The following is a 22,551-nucleotide window of genomic DNA, read 5'->3' on the forward strand; positions in this document are numbered from 1 at the left end:
AACATCATTATCAAATTAATTGATAAATAGAGCAAAATAAATTATTTTTTTCCCAAACATTTCAAGATGCTCAGAGGTAAACTATTGTTCCTAAAAGGCTAAAGCAGAAAGGCCTGTGCAATTTTGTACTCAAGAACGTAGGTACTGAAAGGGCAAGCAATACAACTACAAGCAGGCCAAGAGGTTGGGAGGATCAGGGCTATAAAGATGCAGTGATAGAAGGGGAGAAGAAGCACTTAGCTGAACACAAAACCCATTTCGTTCATTGAGATACCAACCCCACTACATCACATACTGTGGCTGTGAGAAGCTGGATTTTGTCCTCTTGTTGTGAGATCTCTTCCTAATCACTACTGCTGCCTCAGTTCCTGTGAGGTATACTTTACCCATAGGGCTGTATATAACATAGCTGTAGACCCAACGGTCCTGCCCCAGCTCCAACCCGTTGCCACTTCCTACAGCAGAAACTCACAAAGTGTGGCTCCAGCCTGCAAAGGCTTCACAGAAGCTTCTATTCCCCATCAGCCATCTTTGTGCTCAAAGATACTGAGAAACATAAGAAATACAAGGAAGATTGACCCCAGGAGGGCTAAGCTGGGCCACATACAGACAAAACAAAGGAAGAATTACCATTGTAATCCCCAGCACTGCAGGGGTAATGAAGATTGCTGGAGCCCATGGGATTCCTTGACTTATTTTCCACAGCATGAGGAAGACATTAGAAAAGCACAGTATTACAAGGATGAATCCAAGGACCTGGGGCAGAGACAGCAAACACATGTTGGAATGGACTGAAAGGGTGACAGGATGATCTACCAAACCGAATGCTCCAAGCAGCCTGGGCTGTAAGACTGGAGAGGTGGGAGGGCTGGTTGGAGTGGAGAGTAAATGTTGAAGCAAACACAGAGATGGATTGCCAGGAAAGAGTTGATGATTTAGCAAAATTAAACTCTGTATCAAAGTTGCCATAATGTTTGGATCAAACCCCAGCTTCTGTCCTTACCATTTTAGTTTTAAAGATGCGGGACATCCTAATATAGTCTTTGTTTTTGTGTCGAAGATACAAGTAGTAGAATGGAAAACAGATCCAAAGATAGGCACAGGGGATCCAAGGAATGACTGTATTCTCGAAGCACCAGGTAAATCTGGGAGTGTTTGTATACCATGTCTGGTTCCAGTCCTGCCACAGAATCAACACAGAAGTGAAATAGTAATGCTAAAGAATGCACAGTTTCACCAGCTAATATATGTTGCTATGCTACACTGAGATCTACTATAATGGTAGAGGAACTTGATTTAGAGTTTTAAATGTAAAAAACATTTGGCCATAGAGGGACTGCTGGAAGGACAGCAAGATGTCTAGGTGAGGGAGGGAGGGCTCAGCAGTAGCATTTTGGAGGGAGAAGAAGTGGAAGAAGAGAGAGAAGAAAGGTTGGAAAGTCAAAGACACTAAAGAAAAGACATCATGTGTCAGAAATAGAGAGGAAAAAGAAAGATTACATGTAATAAAATGTTGAAAGTGGAATGAGATAAAATAATTACAGAATCAGAAAGATTATGGCCAGTTGGGAACTGCCCACATCAGAGTGGTCAGTAAGGAATGACTGGTGAAGCACAGAGCTTAGGAGGAAAGAAGTGTCTTAGTGCATAAACTGCATTTTCTCAGTTGTATTTATAATCTATTTATAATCTTTTTGACTGAGCCTAACAGGTAGTTTAAATACTACTACTAACAATACAACAACTGCAGATGAACAGGTGAAAAAAAAAAAAGACTCAAGGTACATGGCTTCAATAAATTAATAGCAAAGGCTCCATCCTGGCAGATCTAGGGGACCAAATAATCTCCAAGACTGTGAGGGACCTTTCTGAGAACCAAGTATTTCAGAGGGGTCAGTGTCACTCAGCTACGATAATCAGGCTCTGCTTTACTTGCTAACACTCACAGGTTTTGGTACCTGTGAAACTGTAAGGCACAAAGATGGAAGGAGCCGCAACGCAGAATAACATGGCCCAAATCTTCAAGCTTGTGTTGCCAGAGGAATATTCCTAAATGATCTGTTGGCATCCAAGTAACAATGACCTGTTTTTTCAGAGGTGCTTCATGTGTTTACGGCTCTCCCTGACTCCAAAGCAACTTGCATCTAAGCTGTGTTTCTGAAAAGCATGTATCTTTTTCTTAGGTGCTCCAAAAGTAATCTGAAGCCTGTGTATAAGCAGCCAGCTGGGAAAATCTTGGCCTACACTCCTCAATTCTGCCTGGTGAAGAAGTGGGACTGGTGCTGACCATAAAAATGGTTCAGCAGGATTTTTTTCTGGGTTATGGCATATGGCAGAAATACTTATGGCAGATTCCAAGCAAGTACTCGAACGACAGAAGTTATAATTTTGCTGCCTTACTAAATGTATAGATCTAGACGTAACTCTGGAATAAAATGTCTTATAAGTGTCTACAGTGCATATTCAGACTGCTTCCCTGTCTTGGTCCTTGATCCTGTGGGTAAAATTGTTCTAGTTTTGAGTAAAAGAGGATATTTTTTCTTTGACAGCTTGTTGAGGTGGTTTGAGTCCTTAAATCCATTTGGAGGACACTGAGAACAGGACGCAATGCAAAGCAAGGCCAGAGGATAGGAACTCCTTGATGAAAAGCAGCAGCAGATAATGGCTTACAATTATGGGAGTTTATTAATCTTGAGGAAGAAGCTCCATGGGAGTCTGGGTTGACCAACTCATTTCAGCCCTTCTAAAGGTATTTCTGTACCGAGCCATTCAGCAACCATTTTCTGAAGACAAAAAAAGGCCTAAAGCGTATTTCAATATCCTCGACTGCGCAGTCCCACACAACTCACATCGAATTTACTGTAACTAGGAAAAGAATTAAGCTGTTCTGTACTTGAGTGAATATTTTGTCCCATGGAGGTAATTTTTGTAATGCTAGTTGGCTTGAATGGAAATACATGTTTACAGTGTGACAGCTGCCTTACATTTAAAAAAAACGTTGACAACGCCTGCCCGGCTTTGCTTCCAAGCTGTAGTTGGTTGTATTTGGATGGAGACCAGCACCGGGAGGGCTCTGCTTGGGCAGGGCGCCGGCGTCGTGCAGCTGCCGTGTTACCGACCCGTGCAGGCGGCGCCTGAGCCCGGCTGTGAAGGCCGTAGCCCTGCACAGGGCTGCGCGCGCTGGGCCCACGCCACGGCCGCTTCCTTTGCGCGTAGCCCGAGTGCGAGTGCAGAGGCCAGGCTAGGAGGAGCTGGCTCTGGGGAGGTGGCTGCGCTCCCCCACAACCAGAGCTGCCCCCCGGCAGGTCCGGGGTCGGGCAAGGCGGCGGAGGAGCGGCTCAGGGCAGGCCCAGTGCGGCCCTGAGACTGCCGAGCCCGGCCGGGTCCGAGGGGCCGAGCGGCGCTCGCGGGGGCAGCAGGGCTGGCCGCCCCCGGGCAGGGGGAAGGTCCCGGTGGCGCTCACTCACCCAGAGCCCCGCAGAGCCGGCGCGGGAGCCGCAGAGCCCGCCGCCTGCCGCCATGCCGCCGTCCCGTGCCTCGGGCCCAGCGCTGCAGCGGGGGGCGGCGCGGCGGCCTTCGCCCCCGGCCCCTGCTGACTGCCTGGGCGGCCGCCTGGGCTTGGCTGGAGGCCGGTGGGAGGAGGCCGGCCCCCGCGGCCGGGTTTCCCTCGCAGCGGGAGCCTGCTGGGGGAGGCGATGGTTGCTGAGGCGGGCGGGCTCACTGGAAAATGGCTGCAAGCCGCACTCCTGCCTGGCGTGTGGAAACGCCAGGCCAGCGCAGAGGGAGGCAGGAGCCCCCCCACCGCTCCCGCACGGCGGCCCTGGCTGGGGGTTGTCGGCGTCTGGGTTCAGGCGCTGTCGCTTCGCGCCGAAAGGTCCCCCGGGGACGGTGAGGCAAAGGGCAGCGGCGCTCAAACACGGCCTCCGGCGTGGGGCGGGTAAATGATTGTCCCTGGGTCGATAGCAGGGCAGGCAGGACGCGGTGAGGGCAGGGAGCGATAGCAGGGCGGGCAGGACGCGGTGAGGGCAGGGAGCGGAGCTGCAGCGCGGCCGAGCCATGGGCCATGGGCCGCTGCTGGAGGTGGGCTGTGAGGAGGCTTTTTTTCTACGAACTGTTTGGATTTGTTTTGTCATCCTGGAATACCGGTTCACTGAAGCTGAACTTCCTCCTAGGGGAGGGCTGCTTTCAGCATATGTCCCAGCTGACAAACCAGCCCTCCCAAAGCTCCCCCAACAGCTTGCTGTGGGGAGGGACAGGAGGCTATGCCGGGAGGCTCTACCCTATATCCTAAGATATCTCCAGGTGGCAACCTGGAAGGGAGGGATTTGCCATTCCCTGCTGGAGCTGTAATCCCAAAGGCTCCCAAAGCTGAGCGGTGGAGTCTATCCAGGGGTGAGCTTCACATTTTTCAGTCTTGAAAGCTTTAGGAAAGCTCGCTCCCTCCCCAGCAGCGTTACTCCCTGTGCCAGCTCGTGGCAGCTCTGAATCCCCCCCGGGCAGCAAACACACATGGGGATGGCTCGGGGATGAGCAAATCCTTGTGTAGGATTTACTTGTAGCAGCATGTCAACAGCTTGGCCACTGGAAAGGCAAGTCCCTGAGGCTTAAGGGACATCCCAAAGCTGCTGATGGGAAAGGGGTAATTTGGGACTTGTAGGAGAAAAAAAGGGAACTGAAGGGAAGTAGGTTAAAATGCCAGAAGCGCCGGGGCTGTCAGCAGAGCTGACTTGATGGCCTGTGTGGCAGGGCTGAAGGTGGCGGAGGGCACCCGAGCCCTCCCTCCGTGCCCGACCTTCTCTGCCCTGGTGGCTGTGGCGGCGGGTGGCAGATGCACGAGGCGATCAAAAAGTGAGCTGCCCTTGTCGCCTCTTCGGGAGAGGCAGCTGGATTAAAAAAAAGTAAGAATACGAGCAAAACAGAGATAAAATCCAGGAACTAATCTCCAATAAAACAAAATCCTGGTTACTGCTTGGCTGACGGCTGTTGAGTGTTTTGGAGGGGCGTGGCGTGGCGGGAGCCCGGCGGCGGAGGGGCGTGGCGTGGCGTGGCGGGAGCGCGGCGGCGGGGGGGCGTGGCGTGGCGTGGCGGGAGCGCGGCGGCGGGGGGGCGTGGCGGGAGCGCGGCGGCGGGGCCCGCCGCTCCGGCAGGGGGCGGCAGCGGCGCTGCCGGTGGCGGGCGGCTCTTCCGGGGCGGGCGGCGCTGAGTCAGCGCGGAGCTGCGCGGCCGCGGCATGGGGGCCTGGGCCGCGGCGGCGCTGGCGCTGGGCTGCGCGCTGTGCTGCGCCCGGGCGCGCGGCTCCGAGGACATCGTCGTGGGCTGCGGCGGCTTCGTCAAGTCCGACGTGGAGATCAACTACTCCCTCATCGAGGTGCGCGGCGCCCCGCGGAGGGCGGAGGCGAAGCCGCCGCGTCCCGCCGGGGAGCATCTCGGCGGCGCGGCCCCGGCCCCGGCCCCGGCCCCGCTGCGGGATTTTCGGCTCCGTGGAGCGACTCGCGTGCTTCTGCTCTGGCTGCTGCTCGGGCCGGCGAGCGCCGCGGCGGAGGCTTGCGGCGGGCTCTGCCCCGGGCCCTCTGCGTCTGCTGCCGAGGCTTCGCTTTTCGCCGGTGTCGGGCGGGCAGGTTGCGTTCTTCTGCCGCCGCCTTTTCCGTGTTGCCTCCGCTGCCCCCGGGCACCCGCGGAGACGCGCGTGTGAAAGCAGCTGCCGAGAGCGTGCCGCCTTCCTGCCGCGCTCGCACCTCTTAAAAACCTGCAGCTTTCTTTCCTTTTTTTGTCTCTTATAGATTAAGTTATATACCAAGCATGGTACTCTGAAATACCAAACCGACTGCGCTCCGAACAACGGGTATTTCATGATTCCCCTCTACGATAAGGTAAGAAAATGCCGGCGCTGTGCCGCCTGCGCGAGGGAGGCGCGAGCCGCTGGCCGGGCAGAGCCGCGGGCGCGGCGGGTACTGGCTGAACTGCGCGCGCCTCTGAAACGTTTGAGTCGCTGCATCGTTTGGTTTGGAACAAACTTACAGCAGTTTCTTTTTGTAATACTGATATTTTATGTCTTTCTGCTAACTATTATCATGAGAAAAGACAGGTAATTTCAGCTGCAGCTTTGTGCTGTTTATCAGTACAGCTGCAGCATTGGGAGCCTTATTTACTGGCAGCAGCTGTGTTGTGTTAGCAGCTGTGCAAATACCAACCCAAAAAGTACAGGTTCTCACAGACTGGGTACATATAAAGCTTTCAGTTTTCTGGCTATAGAAATGAAAATAAATCTGCTGTATAAAGATGTGTTTTGTTGTGACCAAAATGAAAATAATTGAACAATGAATTGCAGCTATTAAAAATGCCTTTAATATGAAAGTAATGAAATAGGAAGCTCAGAATGTCTCAGAATTATTATGGGCATTTAGATTAGAAAAAATGCTTGCATTTAAATTAAATAGGAACTGGCCTCAGATAATCAAAGTGTTTTGCTCTTTTAAAGAGCTGGTTAATTTATGGAAAAGAAATAAGTCCTTCCCTTCTAAATCTGAGAATGCAAGACACTTTCTGATGCGAGGGGTTTCATTCTTAGGGCTTGGAGTCTCCTCATGGGTGAAGTTCAGAATGTGTGTGGTGCCCACTGATTTAAAGAGGACCTCTTTGTAGACTGATACCCTTTTGGTGCAGAGCTTTTAAAAGGACTGAAATTTTGTTATCTCGTGTTCGGGCAGAATAGTTGAGTACGATCTCCTATGAAAACATTGAAGGCTGATTTAGAGCACATCTGTTGGGACAGACATTGCTGCTTTGAACAGAGTATCCTAGGTAGGAGGAGAGGAAAATAGGAGACTTGACTCTTGTGTTATTCTCTGCAGCATGATGCTTGCATTCTGTGTTTGTTTTTGTTTTTTTTGTTTTTTTTTAATCTTTTAGCTAAATTGCTTTTAGATCAGTGAAGATGGTTATTGCTTTTTTATTTTTAGGGGGATTTCATTCTTAAAATTGAGCCTCCCCTAGGGTGGAGTTTTGGTAAGTGGTTATATCTTTTCTTATAATAGGACAGTGTATGTGCAGTGTGGGACTTCAACTATGCCTAGGTTGCAGTTGGCAGGGAAAATAAAATGTTTTTTTCAAAAGAGAGATAAGCCCTACTGTATGGTTTTAGTAACTAAAATATATTTACTGAATGGGAGGAAAATAAAGCTGTAAGGTAGACAGTGTGAGAGGGTAACCCCTGAACTGCTTTAAGGGAATGTGGGATTCTGACAGAGGTTGCTGTAATGGGAGGCAGAAAGAGGTTTTTCAACATTTGGATTTGTGGTGGTGAACTTTGCTGAAACAAGGCTTCTAAAGCATAACTTGGGTGCTTGAGTTAGGGCATTTCTGTGAAAGTTTTGTAAAGCTTAAGTAGAATTGCACCATGATTCCTCTGTCACTAACTACCATGCTGTTGCATTGTTTTTCACCGCCAGAACCAACCAGTGTAGACATCCATGTGGATGGCATTAATGACATTTGCACAAAGGGAGGTGATATTAACTTTGTGTTTACTGGGTTTGCTGTGAATGGAAAGGTTAGACTCCTTTATTTTTATTTATTCCATCTCACTTTAATTCTGCCTTCATAGAAATATTCTTCTTTGTCTCTGCAAGCTACTTTTATCCATTTATACTCTGGTTTCTCTTTGTTTCAACAGGTTCTCAGCAAAGGTCAGGCATTAGGTCCTGCTGGAGTCCAGGTTGTACTGAGAAATGCTGGCAGTGACATAAACATACAAGCAACTATTACCCAGCCTGGAGGAAAGTGAGTGTGGGAGTATGCATGTGTGCGCACGCTTTGTGTAAATGAGCAGATGAACAATAGTTTTTCAGTTCTGCTACTCCAGTCGGTTGGGATTATAGTAGTTCTGAAGTATTTTTTCAAACATGTGCAGACAGTATGAATTGTTTTTATGTAAAAAAATGTTTCTGACTGTTTCTGAAGAAACATAACCCTTTTCTTGTCATACAGGTTTGCTTTCTTTAAAGTGCTTCCTGGTGAATATGAAATCTTTGCATCTCATCCTACCTGGACGTTGAAAGAGGTTAGAGCCTATGAGAGTTCTTGTTTACATGTTTAGCGAAGGTGAATCGGCTAGACCTTGTCTTGGTCGGCTATCATGAGCGAGGGCTTGGGCAAGTGGACAAGTTTAATGAGGTTTTTCTAAATTTCATTTAGGAAGGCAAGAAATTAGGCAGTCCTAGCTTGGAGAGTGTGAAGCCAGCTAGGGAAGGACTGGCAAGTGAGCTCTTGACTTAGGTCTTCTAATCTCTTACATTTTGCAGGAGCTTGGAGATTAGTAGCAGTGCTCTAATCCTTCCCTTTTGGATTGCTTCCTTTCTGAGGAGCTCTGACAATCCTGACCAATTCCTACAGTAAAAATACTGTTTTACAGAAATATCTTAGATTTAGTCTCTTTTTCTCTTTTGAATAGCCCATGGTCCCTCTTTGAATACTGCTGCTCTGGCTTGTATTTCTTTTGTGGAATATAGTAGTCTCTGATTGTTATTTAGGTGCTGTAAATCTTCTTTTGATGAAAATGTGTGTGTTTCTGTATTTCAGTCGAATACAATGGTACGGGTGACCAGCTCTAATGCTTATGCTGCTAGCCCTCTGATCGTTGCTGGCTACAATGTTTCTGGGTCAGTAAGGAGTGATGGAGAACCCATGAAAGGAGTTATGTTTCTTCTTTTCTCTTCCTCGGTCACCAAAGAGGTAATGGCATATCAGAACCTTTTCAGTAGGTGTATGGACATAAATAAGAAAGAGCTAAATAGCTTCTGGACTCACAATACCCTATATCTCATCTTTGCCTTTCATTCTGATACAGTCTAAAATACTGATATTGTAAATGAACCAAAAGATCCCCTTTGTATGTGGTGAGCTTGGTTTATAGAATATGTAAACTGTACAACCCCTTTAACTATTCTTTTGTAACAAGTCCCTTGTTTTACAGCGTTTGTATACGTGCTTAGTTTTCACATGACCTCCATAGAATTGCTCAGATGTGTAACAATAACTGTGTGTTAAATATTGGTAAAACTGAGGCCAAAGGTCTACATACAGTCATCTTTATACATATGTTTCAGACACAAGAAATTAGAAGATTCTTTTAATTTCAACTCTTTTTGTCATTTTTTTTCAAACAACCAGGCTCCTCAGCACCCAGGCTTTTCAGGGGCACACAGCTGAAGTGGACAGGTGCAAATATAATATTGTTCAGTGCATGTTACTGATCTGTACGTTCCTTGTGGGTCAGCAGAGTTATAGGCTACAGTTTTTAGACAATGTTTTCCCAGTTACACCTTTTTTCATGCTAAGTTTTGTTAGATGGTGTGTTCCTTTATCAGGATGACACTCTGCCAGGGTGAAAGACCACCTTCTGGCGCATGGTAAAAAATGTTGCCAGACAAACCCTGAATTTCATTGTAGAATGGATGTAATTTGTCTTCAGCATGAGTTTTTAATTGCTCTCTGCCCTTTCAATGTGAAGACAAAGTTCTCAAAGTTCAACAGCTGCTATTGCTACCTTAAAAATGTATTATGAGATGAGTGTGGAATGTTTGGTCGTGTACTACGATTTGATATGTAGAGTAGACCTCTGTTCTGTAATGTTAACCTTGTCCTCAGAACTGAAGTCAGTTGATGTTGAGACGTGCCATGCTGCTCTGGGGTGCTGAGGAATGCTAAATTTCCCAGTTTTATGCCCTTGTTACCCTAATGTTGATTTTTTTTTTTTCTTTTTTTCCCCCCCCATACCTATACATGAAATGTAAGCTATGTTACCAAGCTTTTAGGCTTCCAAAATAATTTGTACTTCCCATCCTTCATTCTCAGGATAGCATTTTGAAAAAAAAAAAACCAAATTAATTTCTCTCTGTTCTCTCAGAAGCAAAAAAAAAAAAAAAAAAAAAAGTAGTAACGCATGTATTTACACAGGATGTCATGGGCTGTAATATTTCTCCAGTGGATGGATTCCAGTCAAGAGATGAGTCTTTATCCTATTTGTGCAATGTTGTATCAAAAGAAGATGGATCTTTCACCTTTCTTTCACTGCCTAGTGGGAAATACACTGTGGTAAGTAGCTAGCAAGTTCATTGCTTGTTTGCCATTGGGTCATTAACTTTTGTTTTCCAAGTAATATATAATTTTGTAGCTGTTAAAGCAGAAGTAGTTGAAGCATTTTGAAATGGATGAAATAAGAAGGACAATCCAGCCTAAAATGTTTGACACTGAAGTAAGTTGGTTTGGAAGAGCTCTATTGTGTGGTTTCTGAGGCAGGACTTATTTGTAAATCGCCCTCTGAATTACCTGAATACATTGGCCAGTCACAGAACCACACCTAGGCTGATACTAGACTGAAAGTTCAGTTGGCTGCTGCTATCAGCAGTAATTTTGCTGGTTTTGGTGGTGGGACAGCATTCCAGATATCCTGCTTGACATGTTTGAGTTCTGTGACTTTTAGAATAAAGCTTAGGTTGCCTGGTTTACTTTCTTTGCCGGTATTCTGGAATACAAAATTCCTGAGCCAAGCAGCTTGTTTTCCTGGAGTAACAGAAAATGAAAGGGTAGAAAAGCAAATGACTTGCATACATCCCTATTTTCTTGTTCTTCATCTGTTCTCTGGAAAGATTATGAAACTGCAAGAATAGGCAGAGATTTTAAATATTTCAAGGAGAATTATAATATTGAAATGGGAGACCTGAATCAACTGGAGTGGGAGAGCTGTGGAAAGGAGAAAAGAATGGACACTAAGGTGTATATCCACAGGAAGTGCTGTGGAGGGTCATGAGCCACTTACGATCTAGAATTACATGGATACTATACTGAAATAGAGGTATGGCTTCTGGACCAAAGCCGGTTACATCCAAGAAGTGTGGAAGCATGGCTGACTGTGCCCTTCCTAGAATGATGGTCTTGCATTCTCAATATTCATGGTCTAGAAGTGGAATCCAAATTTTTCTTATTCCTTTAATCCCTCTAGTGATCATATGTTCTCTTACATTCTGTTATCTGTAAACTCTCACACATCCAAGTACCTTTGCTGTATTCTGAGTACAGGGTTACCTTTCTGTACCTTTCTGTAATCTCAAATGGTTCATCAAACATTTCTGAAAGATCACCTTTGTTTGTGTCTCCATCCCTCTGAGTTATTTTTCCAGCAAGTTTGCAGCCCCTTGGAAACTTTCCACTTCATAGAGATGTCTGATGGTAGTAAGAACATGGAGGTAATAGAAAGTATTTCTGACATCGTAGCTTCTTAGGAGTCAAAGCAATGTGTCTTCTTTCAGATACCATTCTACAGGGGGGAGAGAATTACCTTTGATGTTGCGCCATCTAGATTGGACTTCTTTGTAGAACATGACAGTTTACAAATTGAGGTAAGGTATTCAGAGAAGTAAAGCTGTTTGTGCTATTCCTTCCTTCAAAACCTTAACTGATTTTAGTATAAAGCAGGTGTGCTGTGCAAAAATGTTTTTATAAGAAGTGTTGAAGGCATTTGTTACCATACTCACTTGCACAGCATGCAGACCACAGTATCTGGCATTGTGCTGTATTTCTGCACTTCAGTCTGTTTTACTAGGTAGAAACAAAATAGGAAAAAGCTGTTTACTAAGTTCACTTTTCATGTCCATGTTGCAAGCAGTCAGTGACCTTTCCGATTGCTTTACTCATTCAGACTGCCAGATCTCTGGAGAAGAGCCTGTGAATTTGTGTGTTTTGCAGAGTGTCTTGTATAATGGCATTACGATGTGTGATTTGGGCATTCTGAACCATAGTGATGCAAATAAATTACAAATCTGTTCCTGTACTTGTTGAGACTCCATTCCTTGAGCTTGATCCAGAATTTCATTGTGATTATCTCAGGGGATTTTTTTCTAAAGGAGGAAATAAATTTCCTTTGTGTGAGGGGAAAGAAAAAACCCCTGTGTTCATTGCTACAAATGTCTGAATGTTTTTACGGGTTAAAGATTAAAGTTAACTTTTTTTCCCATTTCAGCCTGTTTTCCATGTGATGGGTTTCTCTGTCACAGGCAGGGTGTTGAATGGTCCTGAAGGAGAAGGAGTTGCTGATGCCACTGTGACTCTAAACAATCAGATTAAAGGTATGCATTGGTCTTGGTCTTTGTTGCTATAGGGAAGCCTTTAGTTAAGGGAAGTCTTTAATTAAGCTCAGGTACAGGACTAGTGTATGAGTTGGAATTAAACCTTCAGGATAATACACCACTTCTGTTGTGATTTATTTGAAATAGTAAAATGACTTTCATTCAGTTGATTAAGTTTCCATTTTCTGACTTTAGAAGAGAGCGTCAGGTACTGTTTTGATTTAGAAAGTTTTGCTGTAATTTTTGTCAAACACATGCCAAATGGGAAATGGTACTATAAAACACAGAAACAAAAGTCGGTCTAGTAAGAAAGCATAATACTATTTCTTTGCTATGCAGTGTGAATTAGAACGGACTGAAGCAGTGCATGCCCTCAGTGGTTCTTTTAACACTGGAGGATAGATGGTCAAGACATGCTTTTTTTTTTTTTTTTAACTCTTCTTTTTATTTGTTACAGTAAAAACAAAAGCTGATGGCTCTTTCCGCCTTGAGAATATAACAACAGGTACATACACAATTCATGCCCGGAAAGAGCACCTCTTCTTTGATACTATTACGGTGAAAATTGCACCAAATACACCTCAGTTAGCAGACATAATAGCAACAGGGTAAGTACTGGTGTCATGATGAAAGTATAAACTGATATATGGCCGAAGTCTTGAAAATGGGTGGTCCTTTCCTGTGTCATGCCCAGACTTGCGTACTGTTGCCAGGAGCTGAACATTGCTTGAGAAATTCAAGGAATATAGGGCAACATCACTGCACAGCAATGTTTTACCTGCAGTGTTTTGCTCAACAGCAGTTAAACCTTAGAGCGCCCTTTTAATAACTGTTCCCTTGCAAATGACGATGCTAAAACATGGGGATATTAAGCAATTACAAAATAGTATGTGGCAGACCCAAGAAAAGAACAGAGAAGCTTTCTGCCACTGATGCTGCGCTTCAGATTTGACCCTCCTTCTGTGTAGGAGTGAAGTTACATAACTGTCTAGTAGAGTGTGGTACCAAACTGGTACATTTTATTACTTATCACTGTTAGGGTCATAATTATCTTACATGAATTGTCTTTTTTTTTTAACTTGTGATTCTTTGACTGCTGAGCATAAGCCTGTATAATGGTGACAGGATGTTTTTGGCAGTGTAAGGCTGCACAGTGGTGGGAGGCATGGTGTGAACTGAGCAAAACAAAAGGGGTGTTGTTCTGTCCCCAGGAGCTTCTCCTTAGGAGGAAGTAGTGGCAACCTTCAACAGTAGTGGTAAAGGCAGCAAATGAAAACTAGGAAATCATTAAGACAGGTGGCAACTAACTCATATGGACTTGACTAGCTATTTTTTTAAAAAAAGTGTGTGCTGTTGAATGATCAATTACAGTTGATTTTCAGTCACTGAATCTGTTGTACTGTTGAAGGTGAAAAGTAAAACTTAACAGCTTCTAATTTGCCTTCTTGTCTTGTGTTTTCACAGAATGTAGTTCAGTAGGGTTGTGTTCCATTGCAATACCTATTATATTTGAGATCTTTGACACAAAACATACCAGACTAGTTAAAACCTGAGAGTTGGCAATCTTAAGTCAATTGTCTGCCTGGCCAAAAAAAAGGAGGGAAAAAAAAAACAGCATAAAGTAATTGGTTTAGAAAAAAGGTTCTCAAATTAAAGAATGAAGCAGATTATCTAAAAAATAATAAGTAACATCATAGTGACTCCATTGCAAAAATCCCATTGGTTGCACAAAAATTTGTGGTCACTTTGATATGAACACTTTTTAAGGGAGAATTCATTCTAATTCATGTGTTAGTTCCTCAATATAGTGAGGTTTGCTTTTGAGAAAGTTTTAAGACAAGTATTTTGTATGTGTTTTGTCAAATTGATAGATTTATTCTAATGACTGACATTTATTTTACAGATTCAGTGTGTGTGGCCGCATCTCAGTAACTCGTTTCCCTGACACAATCAAACAGATCAATAAGTACAAGGTAACCATGATGCCTCAAGACAAGGACAAAGCATCACTGGTTACAACAGAAACTGACCCTCACGGAACATTTTGTTTTAAGGCCAAATCGGGTACATACAACGTTCAGGTAAGAATGAGTTTCCGTTACTCCACTGTAGGATGGTCAAGAGCTGTTATAAGATTTTAAAGGGTCTGTTTCTAAAGTTTGAGAAGTTGAAAATAGGTTTCTGTGGTCCTCTTCACCTGCTTGCAGTATTTAAACAATGACAGTTACTTCCTTTTTTCTTCATAAGCTGAAATTCCCATATTTCTTTTTCTTTACACTTATTAAAAAGAAAATTGGGCCATTGAGATCAAAGGTTTTTGTCTCTTTTCACTGAGATGTCCCCTAGATCACTTCTTATCTTAATATATTATCGTGTGAATGAGAAATGTAATATGTACCTTTATCAGGTGTCTAAATGGTTCCCTAGATTATAGGTCACAGCAGAACCTATAGCACAACCACCATGCGTTTTGCGTTGTGGGAGATAGTGCAGACTGGAAGAAGATGAGGAAGTGCATAGTTACAAGGCCTCTAACTGTCCTTATAGATAATGAGAGAGCCTAAGGTAGAAGCAGCGGTATTTCCCAAAGTGGAAACTCTTTCAGGCTTTTGAAACAGAGCTGTGAGGAAGACTTTCAGTTCAGGCCTTCTGCAGTTTTTTGGAGGATTCTTAATACCAAACACAGATTTTTGAAAAGCATATTTGAGAGGCTGATTTTGCTTTGTCCGAGACTTGCAATAAACTTCCATTTTCTCATTTCTGGCGAGTTGAACTCAGTACAGTGAGTGTATTGGGACTGGTATTAAAAGCTGGTGATGTGTTGATGTTATTTGCTCTTCAGGTAATTGTTCCAGAGGCTGAAACCAGAGCAGGATTGGCTTTGAAACCCAAAATGTTCCCTGTTACTGTTAGAGACAGACCAGTAATGGATGTGACCTTCTCTCAGTTTCTGGCCTCAGTCTCAGGAAAAATCTCTTGTTTAGGTAAGCCAATCTTGAAAGTGAAGTGAAAATGGGAAGGGAAAACTCTAGCACTGTGTGTGTGAATGAGTACTATTTGGATCAAGGCAGTTGCTGTGGTTAGCCTAAACAGCAGATAAGTAAGTTAACTTCCAGCACATAGATACAAACAGCCCTTGTTCTGAAGACCTTACAGCCTAATAAAGTACTTTAGTGAAGTTTGGAGCTATCTGTTTTACTAAGTTTTTGTATCCATTTTAAATACTTGCTAGGCTGCTTGCTTTGCTTGGAAGATGGCTAGGTTCTGGAAAAAAAATACTACTGGCTGTTACAAGGATACTGTACTTCAGAGAAGTACTGGAAGGGAAAACACATGGATGTAAACATGTACAATGGATGTAAACATGTAAAAGCTTGTAGGCTCAAGCTGTTGACACAAAGTTGTAGTCTCCCTTCTCTTTCTTATGCTTCTCTCTTTATTTTGGTCTATGGTTTATTTCTCCTCCTGTTTTTCTTGAGTGCCCATTAGTTTCAGCAGTAGATGATTCAAGTTTGACTTTTGTCATTTTTGCCCTTTACTTGTTCTCTCTGAGCCTTCTCTGCACTTGGTGTCCTGTTTGGGCCCAGTAGTCTCTGCAGAGGTATTAACCCAGGAATTTAGTGTTGAGCTTCTGGTTGTTACTTACCATTAGATGCAAGAATATGGTTAATAAGCTTAAAATTACTGAAGATTGCAGCAAAGCACTGGTGAGCATGTGCTTAAGAAATGAGAGTAATAGTTTTTCTTGGAAATGTTTCTACTGGAAAAGAGTAATCGTTTTAATCTTAATACACACGAAGCCTGGAGTGGGGGGTTTTGGAGGCTAAGCTGGGAAGCCAGAATGCATTGTAATTTTCTGCTGTTCTTCCTGCACAGATGCTTGTGGTGATCTAATAGTGACATTACAGTCTGTGAGCCGCCAGGGTGAAAAACGCAACCTTCAGCTCTCTGGAAACATGGATTCAGTGGCCTTCACATTTGAAAATGTGCTACCCGGCAAATACAAAAGTAGGATTATAGAGAATTGCTTGAAGCATTAGCCCAGTATCTAAATCTGTGACTTAATTTCTTTACTTCCCTTATTATGGATACTATTTACCCTGTATGTCGCATGCCCAACATGTGAACTGGTTCTGAAACTTGAAAGAAGCTGGAAAATACTATACTCCAGTGCATCATGTTTCCTTAATCTTGTACATTTAACCTTGTTGTCAGTTAACAGAAGACTGCTCCTGTAAATTTTAGGGACTGCATGCTGGTCTCATGGATTGGCTGGTGTAAAGTGAAAGAGCATTATCATGAACTGAATTGTCCCAAATGTGAGAGCAGGAGCATGTCCTAGTTCTTCTGCTTCCACAGTAACTAGCCTCTCCTAAGAGCATTAATAGGTGTTTTGGCCAGCTGGCTTAGCCTATTATGAAAAGAATTTGCTTTCTGGGGGAAGGCATGGAAGGGGCGTATACAGATTGCTCTTTTTATACGTGGATCAGAACATCATTCCACGCTTGAAATTGGAGTTGGAATCTGAAGTCCTCAAGGCTCTTTTGACTACCACAAGGGTAGTGTACATTGCAGGACTTCCCAGACTTTATTGTTCTGTTTTGTAATAGCTTTTCTATTACAAGATGTGCTGGATTCCTGGTGATGCTGCAGTGCTTTGGGCCAGGTCTGTTGCCAAAGCTGTTTTCTGGGCTAATACTTATTCTGTATCTGAATTGGAAGATTTTTGTTAGGGAACAGTTAGCATGTTACGAGCTTTTTACATTACAGTAACTGCCCTTGTTCACAAAACTTTACTAAAATGCTTTGTGTGGTGTGTATTCTAGTAAGCATTGTACATGAAGACTGGTGCTGGAAGAATAAGTCTTTGGAGCTAGAAGTCATGGAGGAAGATGTTTCAGGAGTAGAATTCAGACAGACTGGATATATGCTGAGGTGTTCTCTTTCCCATGCAATTACACTGGTATGTAGGTGACAAACACACTCTTATATTTTTTAATAAACTTGTGTAGGTAGGTTGGATTGTGCTTTGAATCAAGGCTTTCTCATGTCTCTAGGGAGTCCTAAAACACAGCAACACTAATGGTTAGAGTGCTTTGAAATTTGTCTCTTGGGATTGGTAAAATGATCATTTGTTGTTAGCTGCTAGAAAGGAGAAGCATTAATGTACCTTTAGGCAAATATTGTTTTCATTTTGTTGTTTGGTAGTTGCTAATAGTGAATTGTATTGTGGCTTCACAGGAATTTTATCAGGATGGAAATGGACCAGAGAATGTTGGCATTTATAACCTGTCCAAAGGAGTTAATAGATTCTGTCTTTCAAAGCCAGGTAACAGTTCTAAAATGTTAGTTTAAAAAAGAAAAAAACAACCTGTCAACTAATACTGCTAGCAATTAAATATATATATATACATATGTTGTGGTTTCTGAGATTCTTGAGAGGCATTATTTTACTTACATCTGTTATAAATGCTCTGTTATAATATTTTTTAGAACTGTTGCTGTATAGTCTTTTAACTAAATATATGTTCAGAAGCAAAAGAATTTTTTTGTTGTGACTAGATGAAGGGCATTGATCTTTGAAAAACCAAGAACGTATTAAAATAACTTTGGTCATATGGGTTCTGTAACTAGAATGTGACTGACAAATAGAAGTTTCATTTTGATCCAGTATTCTTGAAGGATAGCTGTTTAAAGTACCACAGTGTCGGAAAAAATAATTATTATTATTATTATTTTATTATTATTTTTTTTAATGTCTTGGAGCTAATTTTCCGTTATGGCCTGTTAGAAAAACAGTTAACAAATGCATTTAGTTTTGGTTCAGTTTTCAGCTTTGAACAGTTCATTCTTAAAGCCAGTGGTCTCATTCTGAACACAGTTACAACAGTGGTTCTGTAATCAGTCAGAAGGGCACCAGATTTGGGACCCTAATAGGCTACTCCCGACCTTGTTAGGTTTGTTGTGTTTGCAGTTATGTTTACCCGTGCCTGTCTATTGTGATGCCTAATTGTGTTTTGTATCAGTGTACGTTAGTAGCTCTGAGCAGAGTCTAGTAGTGATCTGTGACTGAAGAGAGGCGAATCAATTTACAAGTGTCTGTGTGAAAGGTAGTAGAGATGTAGGCAAATTTTGTAATTGTGTCTATACCTCAGGTCTCATGTGGTTTTTAGAATTCAGCTGAACGCCAGCACAGTAAGCTTGAATTTTTTCAGAGGATCTTTCTTTGACTTAATGTTTACAGGTGTATATGAAGTGACCCCACGTTCCTGCCACCGGTTTGAACACGAATATTACACTTATGATACGTAAGAACAAACTAATACTCTGGTTTTAATCTTTTGTCAGTCAGTATACTTTCATAAAGCTTCCTTCTGCTGCTTTCTTTCAGCATTCAGGATGTGTTGCTGTGACCAGCTTTAACCAACAGAGGGAAGCTTTAGCAAGGCAGATGTGTCCTCTTGCCCTTTGTAGCACTTAGAAAAGAAAAATTCAACTAATGTTAGGCCTTAAAGATGTTTTTGCTATTTTAAATGGATATTTCTGACTGCCTTCAGTCTGTGTTTAATGTGTTTTGCTTTGTAACAAAGCAGAGATTTCAGTGGAAATTGTTGATCACTTGTGAAAGTTGACATGCAAAAGATAGGGTAAGAAGTTTACTAGAAGACACACGCCACTTTGCATGTATCCCTGGTACCAAGACAATCTGTGGTGACTTGATTCTGCTCATGCCAGTTTTTGCAAGCTGAATAAATACTCACTGTAATCATCAGTGAGCAGTACTGATCTTCCTGGTCAGCCACGTTTTGTTAGTTATTGCTAGGTTATGGTTTGGCAAGGTACTTAATGGCTCGTGTCCAAAAAGAGGGTTTCTGCTCCCAGAGGGCAAAAAAACTAATATGGCATTAAAAGCTGATTGTTTTTGGCTGCGTTGGTGAATGAAAAGTAGTTCAGAGAGATGTGTGATAAATGTCAGAGCCAGCGTAAAGCAAGTAAGTGTACAGAAGCAGGAACCCCCTTTTGGCAGCAAAGAGCAGTTAGACTTGGGGGATCTTGAACCATGTTAAACATGAAGAACTGGTGGGTATCCCTCTGCTGTGTGTAAAGGGACTGTACATATGAAATCAATCAAAGCAAATTTGGCTTGAGAGGAAGCAGGAGGCACGAAGCAAGGAAGTAATTTGGCCAATGTCATGCTGTAGTTTGGAGTTCAGAGCTGAGTAACGCTCCCTTTCCAATATGCTGTCATCTCAGTCATATAGCTTTGCCTATGTAATTTGTGTATCATCCTTTATAAAGCACATTAAACTTAGGGATGGGAGCACAAACTCAGCTAAATGAGATTTGATTACTTTCTTTAAGAGGAAGACCTTCAGTTCATCTCTTTTATTACTTTGATTTACAGATCCTCTCCTAGTATACTGACACTCACTGCAATTCGACACCATGTCCTTGGCACAATTTCAACAGATAAACTAATGGATGTGACTGTTACCATTAAGTAAGAACAAAGAAATCTTGGGCCTATAAAGAAGGGGGGCGGGGGGAGGCGTCTTGCTCATAAAGTTTTATTTTGCTTTTAATACCACAGTGGCTGCTTTCTAAGGCAATGGGGTCCCAATCTAGACTATAAGAGCTTTTTTGTTTGTTTGTTTTTTAATGCTAAGCTGTGCTTTGAGTACTCTGTAGATGGATAAATAATTCTCAGTGATCACTTTGAACATTGTCACTTCATTTCATTATAGCCCATTTCTATTTGTGTGTCATGGTAAAAAGGAATAATTTTCCTGAGTGTTCATACACTTTAGTGAACTGAAATTTCAGAATTCAGAGGATGTTGTTTTAGCCTTTTCTGAGCTCCTTAGCACTGGGATCTATTTTGCCTTTTTTATTACTTCAAGAAGAGAATCTGCTGCTTTAGAGCATTGTTAGTGGTGTGAAGAGGGCTATAAAAGGAAAACCGTGCAGAGTGATTACACACTAATGTGCCAATTCATGTTTAGCTGAACACACAGCTCACTGGGGAGCACTGATTTGTGAACAGCTTTAGTTGTACGAGGTGCCAGATCTGCCTAGAAGAGGCTGATAATGATGAGTGCTTTATTAGTGTTTTGCTGATGTCCACTTGTTCTAGACTAGAGGATTTCAAACTTTTTTTTTGAGTGTAGAAAATATCTTAACAGAGAGTGAATTTCCTGCAGCGCATTGCCTCATCCATGAGTTTAGTGAACTTAAAACTGCAACTACTGGGCAACTACAGCAGCTGGAAAAAGAATACTGAGACAGTGAAGAGCCATTAGGATTTTAAAAGCAGTTTAGTGAGGAGGTGAATATCACACCAACCTTCCAGGTTGGTTGAGGTTTTTTTTGAGACTACTGGCAAGTGGTCTGGAGGCAGCTCAGTTGCGACAGACTGTCTCTGTTTGAGCCTGCCTGAATCTTTTTAGCCAAAGTCCCTTTTGTGAAATGCCATCAACATGAAGGGAATAGCTTTGGAGTTAAAAGCCTGACAGTTGTTTTTAAAAGGTCTGTGCTTGTGTTCAAGATCCTTGACAGTAACCTGTCACCTTTCAGTTAATTAAAAAAAATCAAACGATTCTTAGCAGTTTCTGATGATAGTTTGCTATGTACGCTTCTCTGTTTGAAAAGTGAGACTAGAGTGATTAAACTAGTAATATGGTGAGTGTGTGTGTGTGTGTGTCTGTATGGGTTTTTAATAGGTTTTAAGGCAAAAAAAATATTTGATACATTTCAGGATTGTCTCTGGACTGCAGAGAAAAAATTTAGAGCCTTGATAAAATTTAGTGTGCTAGAGCAATAGTATATGTTTGTCTGAAAAAAGAAAGGGTTAAACACTGGTGAATATTAAAGGAGGAAAAAGCATTATCCTGATAAAGTGTGTGTAGAAAGAGTAATCACGATCTTTTCAGTTCAGTCCTACTAGAGAATTTTGCAATATTCTGTACCAGTTTTTCAGACTATTGTAGAAGAGACAAGATAAGATACAAAGGATGGTTGGAGACTAGGAGAAATTGATAGGGAAGGGAGGACGTAAGATCAGGGAAGGTAAAATGAGATACATTGTTCTAAGCTGATTAAAAGAACCTGGTTAAACTTGCCTAGTAATCTGTTAAGTAGACAGTGAGAAGACAGCTGAATGGTTCAAATATCTAGGGCAGATAGGGCAGAACTGAGAACTTTTCCTGGAAATTGCCAGCTATTGGAAGTATTTATTAGTGACAAAATTATTTTCTCCTTGTATACTCTTATCCCTGAGAGGTGTATTCTGAGAGAAGGTAGTACTGGGAAAAGTGAGCTACCAGTCTTTTTTTTAGTTTGTATAACTCGTCCTTTCTGCATTAAACTAGTACTTAGTTTTGGAGTTCCAGTCTTTCTCTTGTTATAGATTAGGGCTTTGTTAAATGTACTCTTGCAAACTGTGTTGCTTTGGCTTAAGAATTTACCACTCCCGCTGGCTCATCAGTGCTTCTGAGGGAGGTTATTGCCCCTGTAGGAGAGCTGGTGTCTGCTATTTTGTGCAAAATCAAGATACTTTACTCACCAAAACCAAAGTTAAGTTAAGATGCTGGACTCTGCAAAGTGGCTGAAACATAAGAATGTGGGGTTGTTTGTTTTTTTTTCTGCTGGCTCTGCAGTAGGATGCTGAGGTGTAGCAGAAGGGAAGAAGAGGCAGCAAGGCTGTGACTTCTTGAATGGTCATAACTTGATGGGGCAGAATTTTTGTCTGCGAGTGCTGCAAGTAGGTCCTTTTCTGCTAGGCTAAGTTGCAGAAGGTTATCTGTAGCCCCTATGAACAAACCTTTCCAGTAGTAACTGGTTCATATGGAGGTTTGAAAGTTTTAGTTACACTTGGAATAAATAGCAGAATTAAAAAGGAATGGGTTTTAAAAAAAATAAAAATCCTGGGATATGTCCACTGGAGTATAAAGGGTGTAATTAACAGGTATAATAAGCTCCTCTCCCTCCATGCCAGAGGAGATTATTTTGTTTTCTCCTTCCCATTTTCAGATCATCCATTGACAGTGAACCTGCCTTAGTTTTAGGGCCCCTGAAATCTGTACAGGAGTTGCGTAGGGAGCAGCAGCTGGCAGAAATTGAGGCCCGCCGACAGGAGAGAGAAAAGAAGGGTCAAGAGGAGGAAGGAACAAAGCCACCAGTGCAAGAAATGGTGGAGGAACTTCAAGGACCATTCTTATATGAATTTTCCTACTGGGCAAGGTACTACAGAGCTCCAGTGTACAGGGTGTATTCTTTGTACTACTGGCTGGTGTTGCCACCAAACAGAACACTGACATATTCCATAATGGAAAGAGCTGCTTTATGGAACCTGTGTTTGTTCTTACTGCCTGCCAGCTAAAGGGAAACTAGTACTGGATAATATGAATGTAGCTCAAGTAATTGTGTGGGG

General features: G+C 42.8%; 2 protein-coding genes and 1 long non-coding RNA gene across 6 annotated transcripts in view; 2 read left to right on the forward strand and 1 right to left on the reverse strand.

Annotated features, from left to right (window-relative positions):
- Window positions 1–784, reverse strand: part of ABCC6 (ATP binding cassette subfamily C member 6) — a 26,722-nt gene extending 25,938 nt beyond the window's left edge. For both annotated transcript variants that reach the window (XM_067306081.1, XM_013940165.2), the window contains exon 1: window positions 631–784. In XM_067306081.1, coding sequence (XP_067162182.1) covers window positions 631–780 — 150 coding nt within the window. In that variant the 5' untranslated portion in view covers window positions 781–784. The remainder of the gene's footprint in view (window positions 1–630) is intronic.
- Window positions 1–2,948, forward strand: part of LOC106482579 (uncharacterized) — a 3,775-nt gene extending 827 nt beyond the window's left edge. The window contains exon 3 of the long non-coding RNA XR_001292183.2: window positions 2,550–2,948. This is a non-coding gene — a long non-coding RNA (uncharacterized lncRNA). The remainder of the gene's footprint in view (window positions 1–2,549) is intronic.
- A 2,255-nt stretch (window positions 2,949–5,203) lies between these two features.
- Window positions 5,204–22,551, forward strand: part of NOMO2 (NODAL modulator 2) — a 28,618-nt gene continuing 11,270 nt past the window's right edge. For 2 of the 3 annotated variants that reach the window (XM_067306597.1, XM_067306600.1), the window contains exons 1-19: window positions 5,204–5,368; window positions 5,781–5,870; window positions 6,960–7,005; window positions 7,449–7,549; window positions 7,673–7,779; window positions 7,987–8,059; window positions 8,578–8,730; window positions 9,955–10,092; window positions 11,307–11,396; window positions 12,017–12,122; window positions 12,580–12,730; window positions 14,026–14,203; window positions 14,965–15,106; window positions 15,999–16,130; window positions 16,949–17,085; window positions 17,364–17,451; window positions 18,367–18,430; window positions 19,528–19,623; window positions 22,152–22,361. In XM_067306597.1, coding sequence (XP_067162698.1) covers window positions 5,231–5,368; window positions 5,781–5,870; window positions 6,960–7,005; window positions 7,449–7,549; window positions 7,673–7,779; window positions 7,987–8,059; window positions 8,578–8,730; window positions 9,955–10,092; window positions 11,307–11,396; window positions 12,017–12,122; window positions 12,580–12,730; window positions 14,026–14,203; window positions 14,965–15,106; window positions 15,999–16,130; window positions 16,949–17,085; window positions 17,364–17,451; window positions 18,367–18,430; window positions 19,528–19,623; window positions 22,152–22,361 — 2,240 coding nt within the window. In that variant the 5' untranslated portion in view covers window positions 5,204–5,230. The remainder of the gene's footprint in view (window positions 5,369–5,780; window positions 5,871–6,959; window positions 7,006–7,448; window positions 7,550–7,672; window positions 7,780–7,986; window positions 8,060–8,577; window positions 8,731–9,954; window positions 10,093–11,306; window positions 11,397–12,016; window positions 12,123–12,579; window positions 12,731–14,025; window positions 14,204–14,964; window positions 15,107–15,998; window positions 16,131–16,948; window positions 17,086–17,363; window positions 17,452–18,366; window positions 18,431–19,527; window positions 19,624–22,151; window positions 22,362–22,551) is intronic. The other variant, XM_067306598.1, reaches the window with a different exon arrangement.

Source organism: Apteryx mantelli, chromosome 16 (genome assembly GCF_036417845.1).
Source record: "Apteryx mantelli isolate bAptMan1 chromosome 16, bAptMan1.hap1, whole genome shotgun sequence".
NCBI classification, from domain to species: Eukaryota; Metazoa; Chordata; class Aves; order Apterygiformes; family Apterygidae; genus Apteryx; species Apteryx mantelli.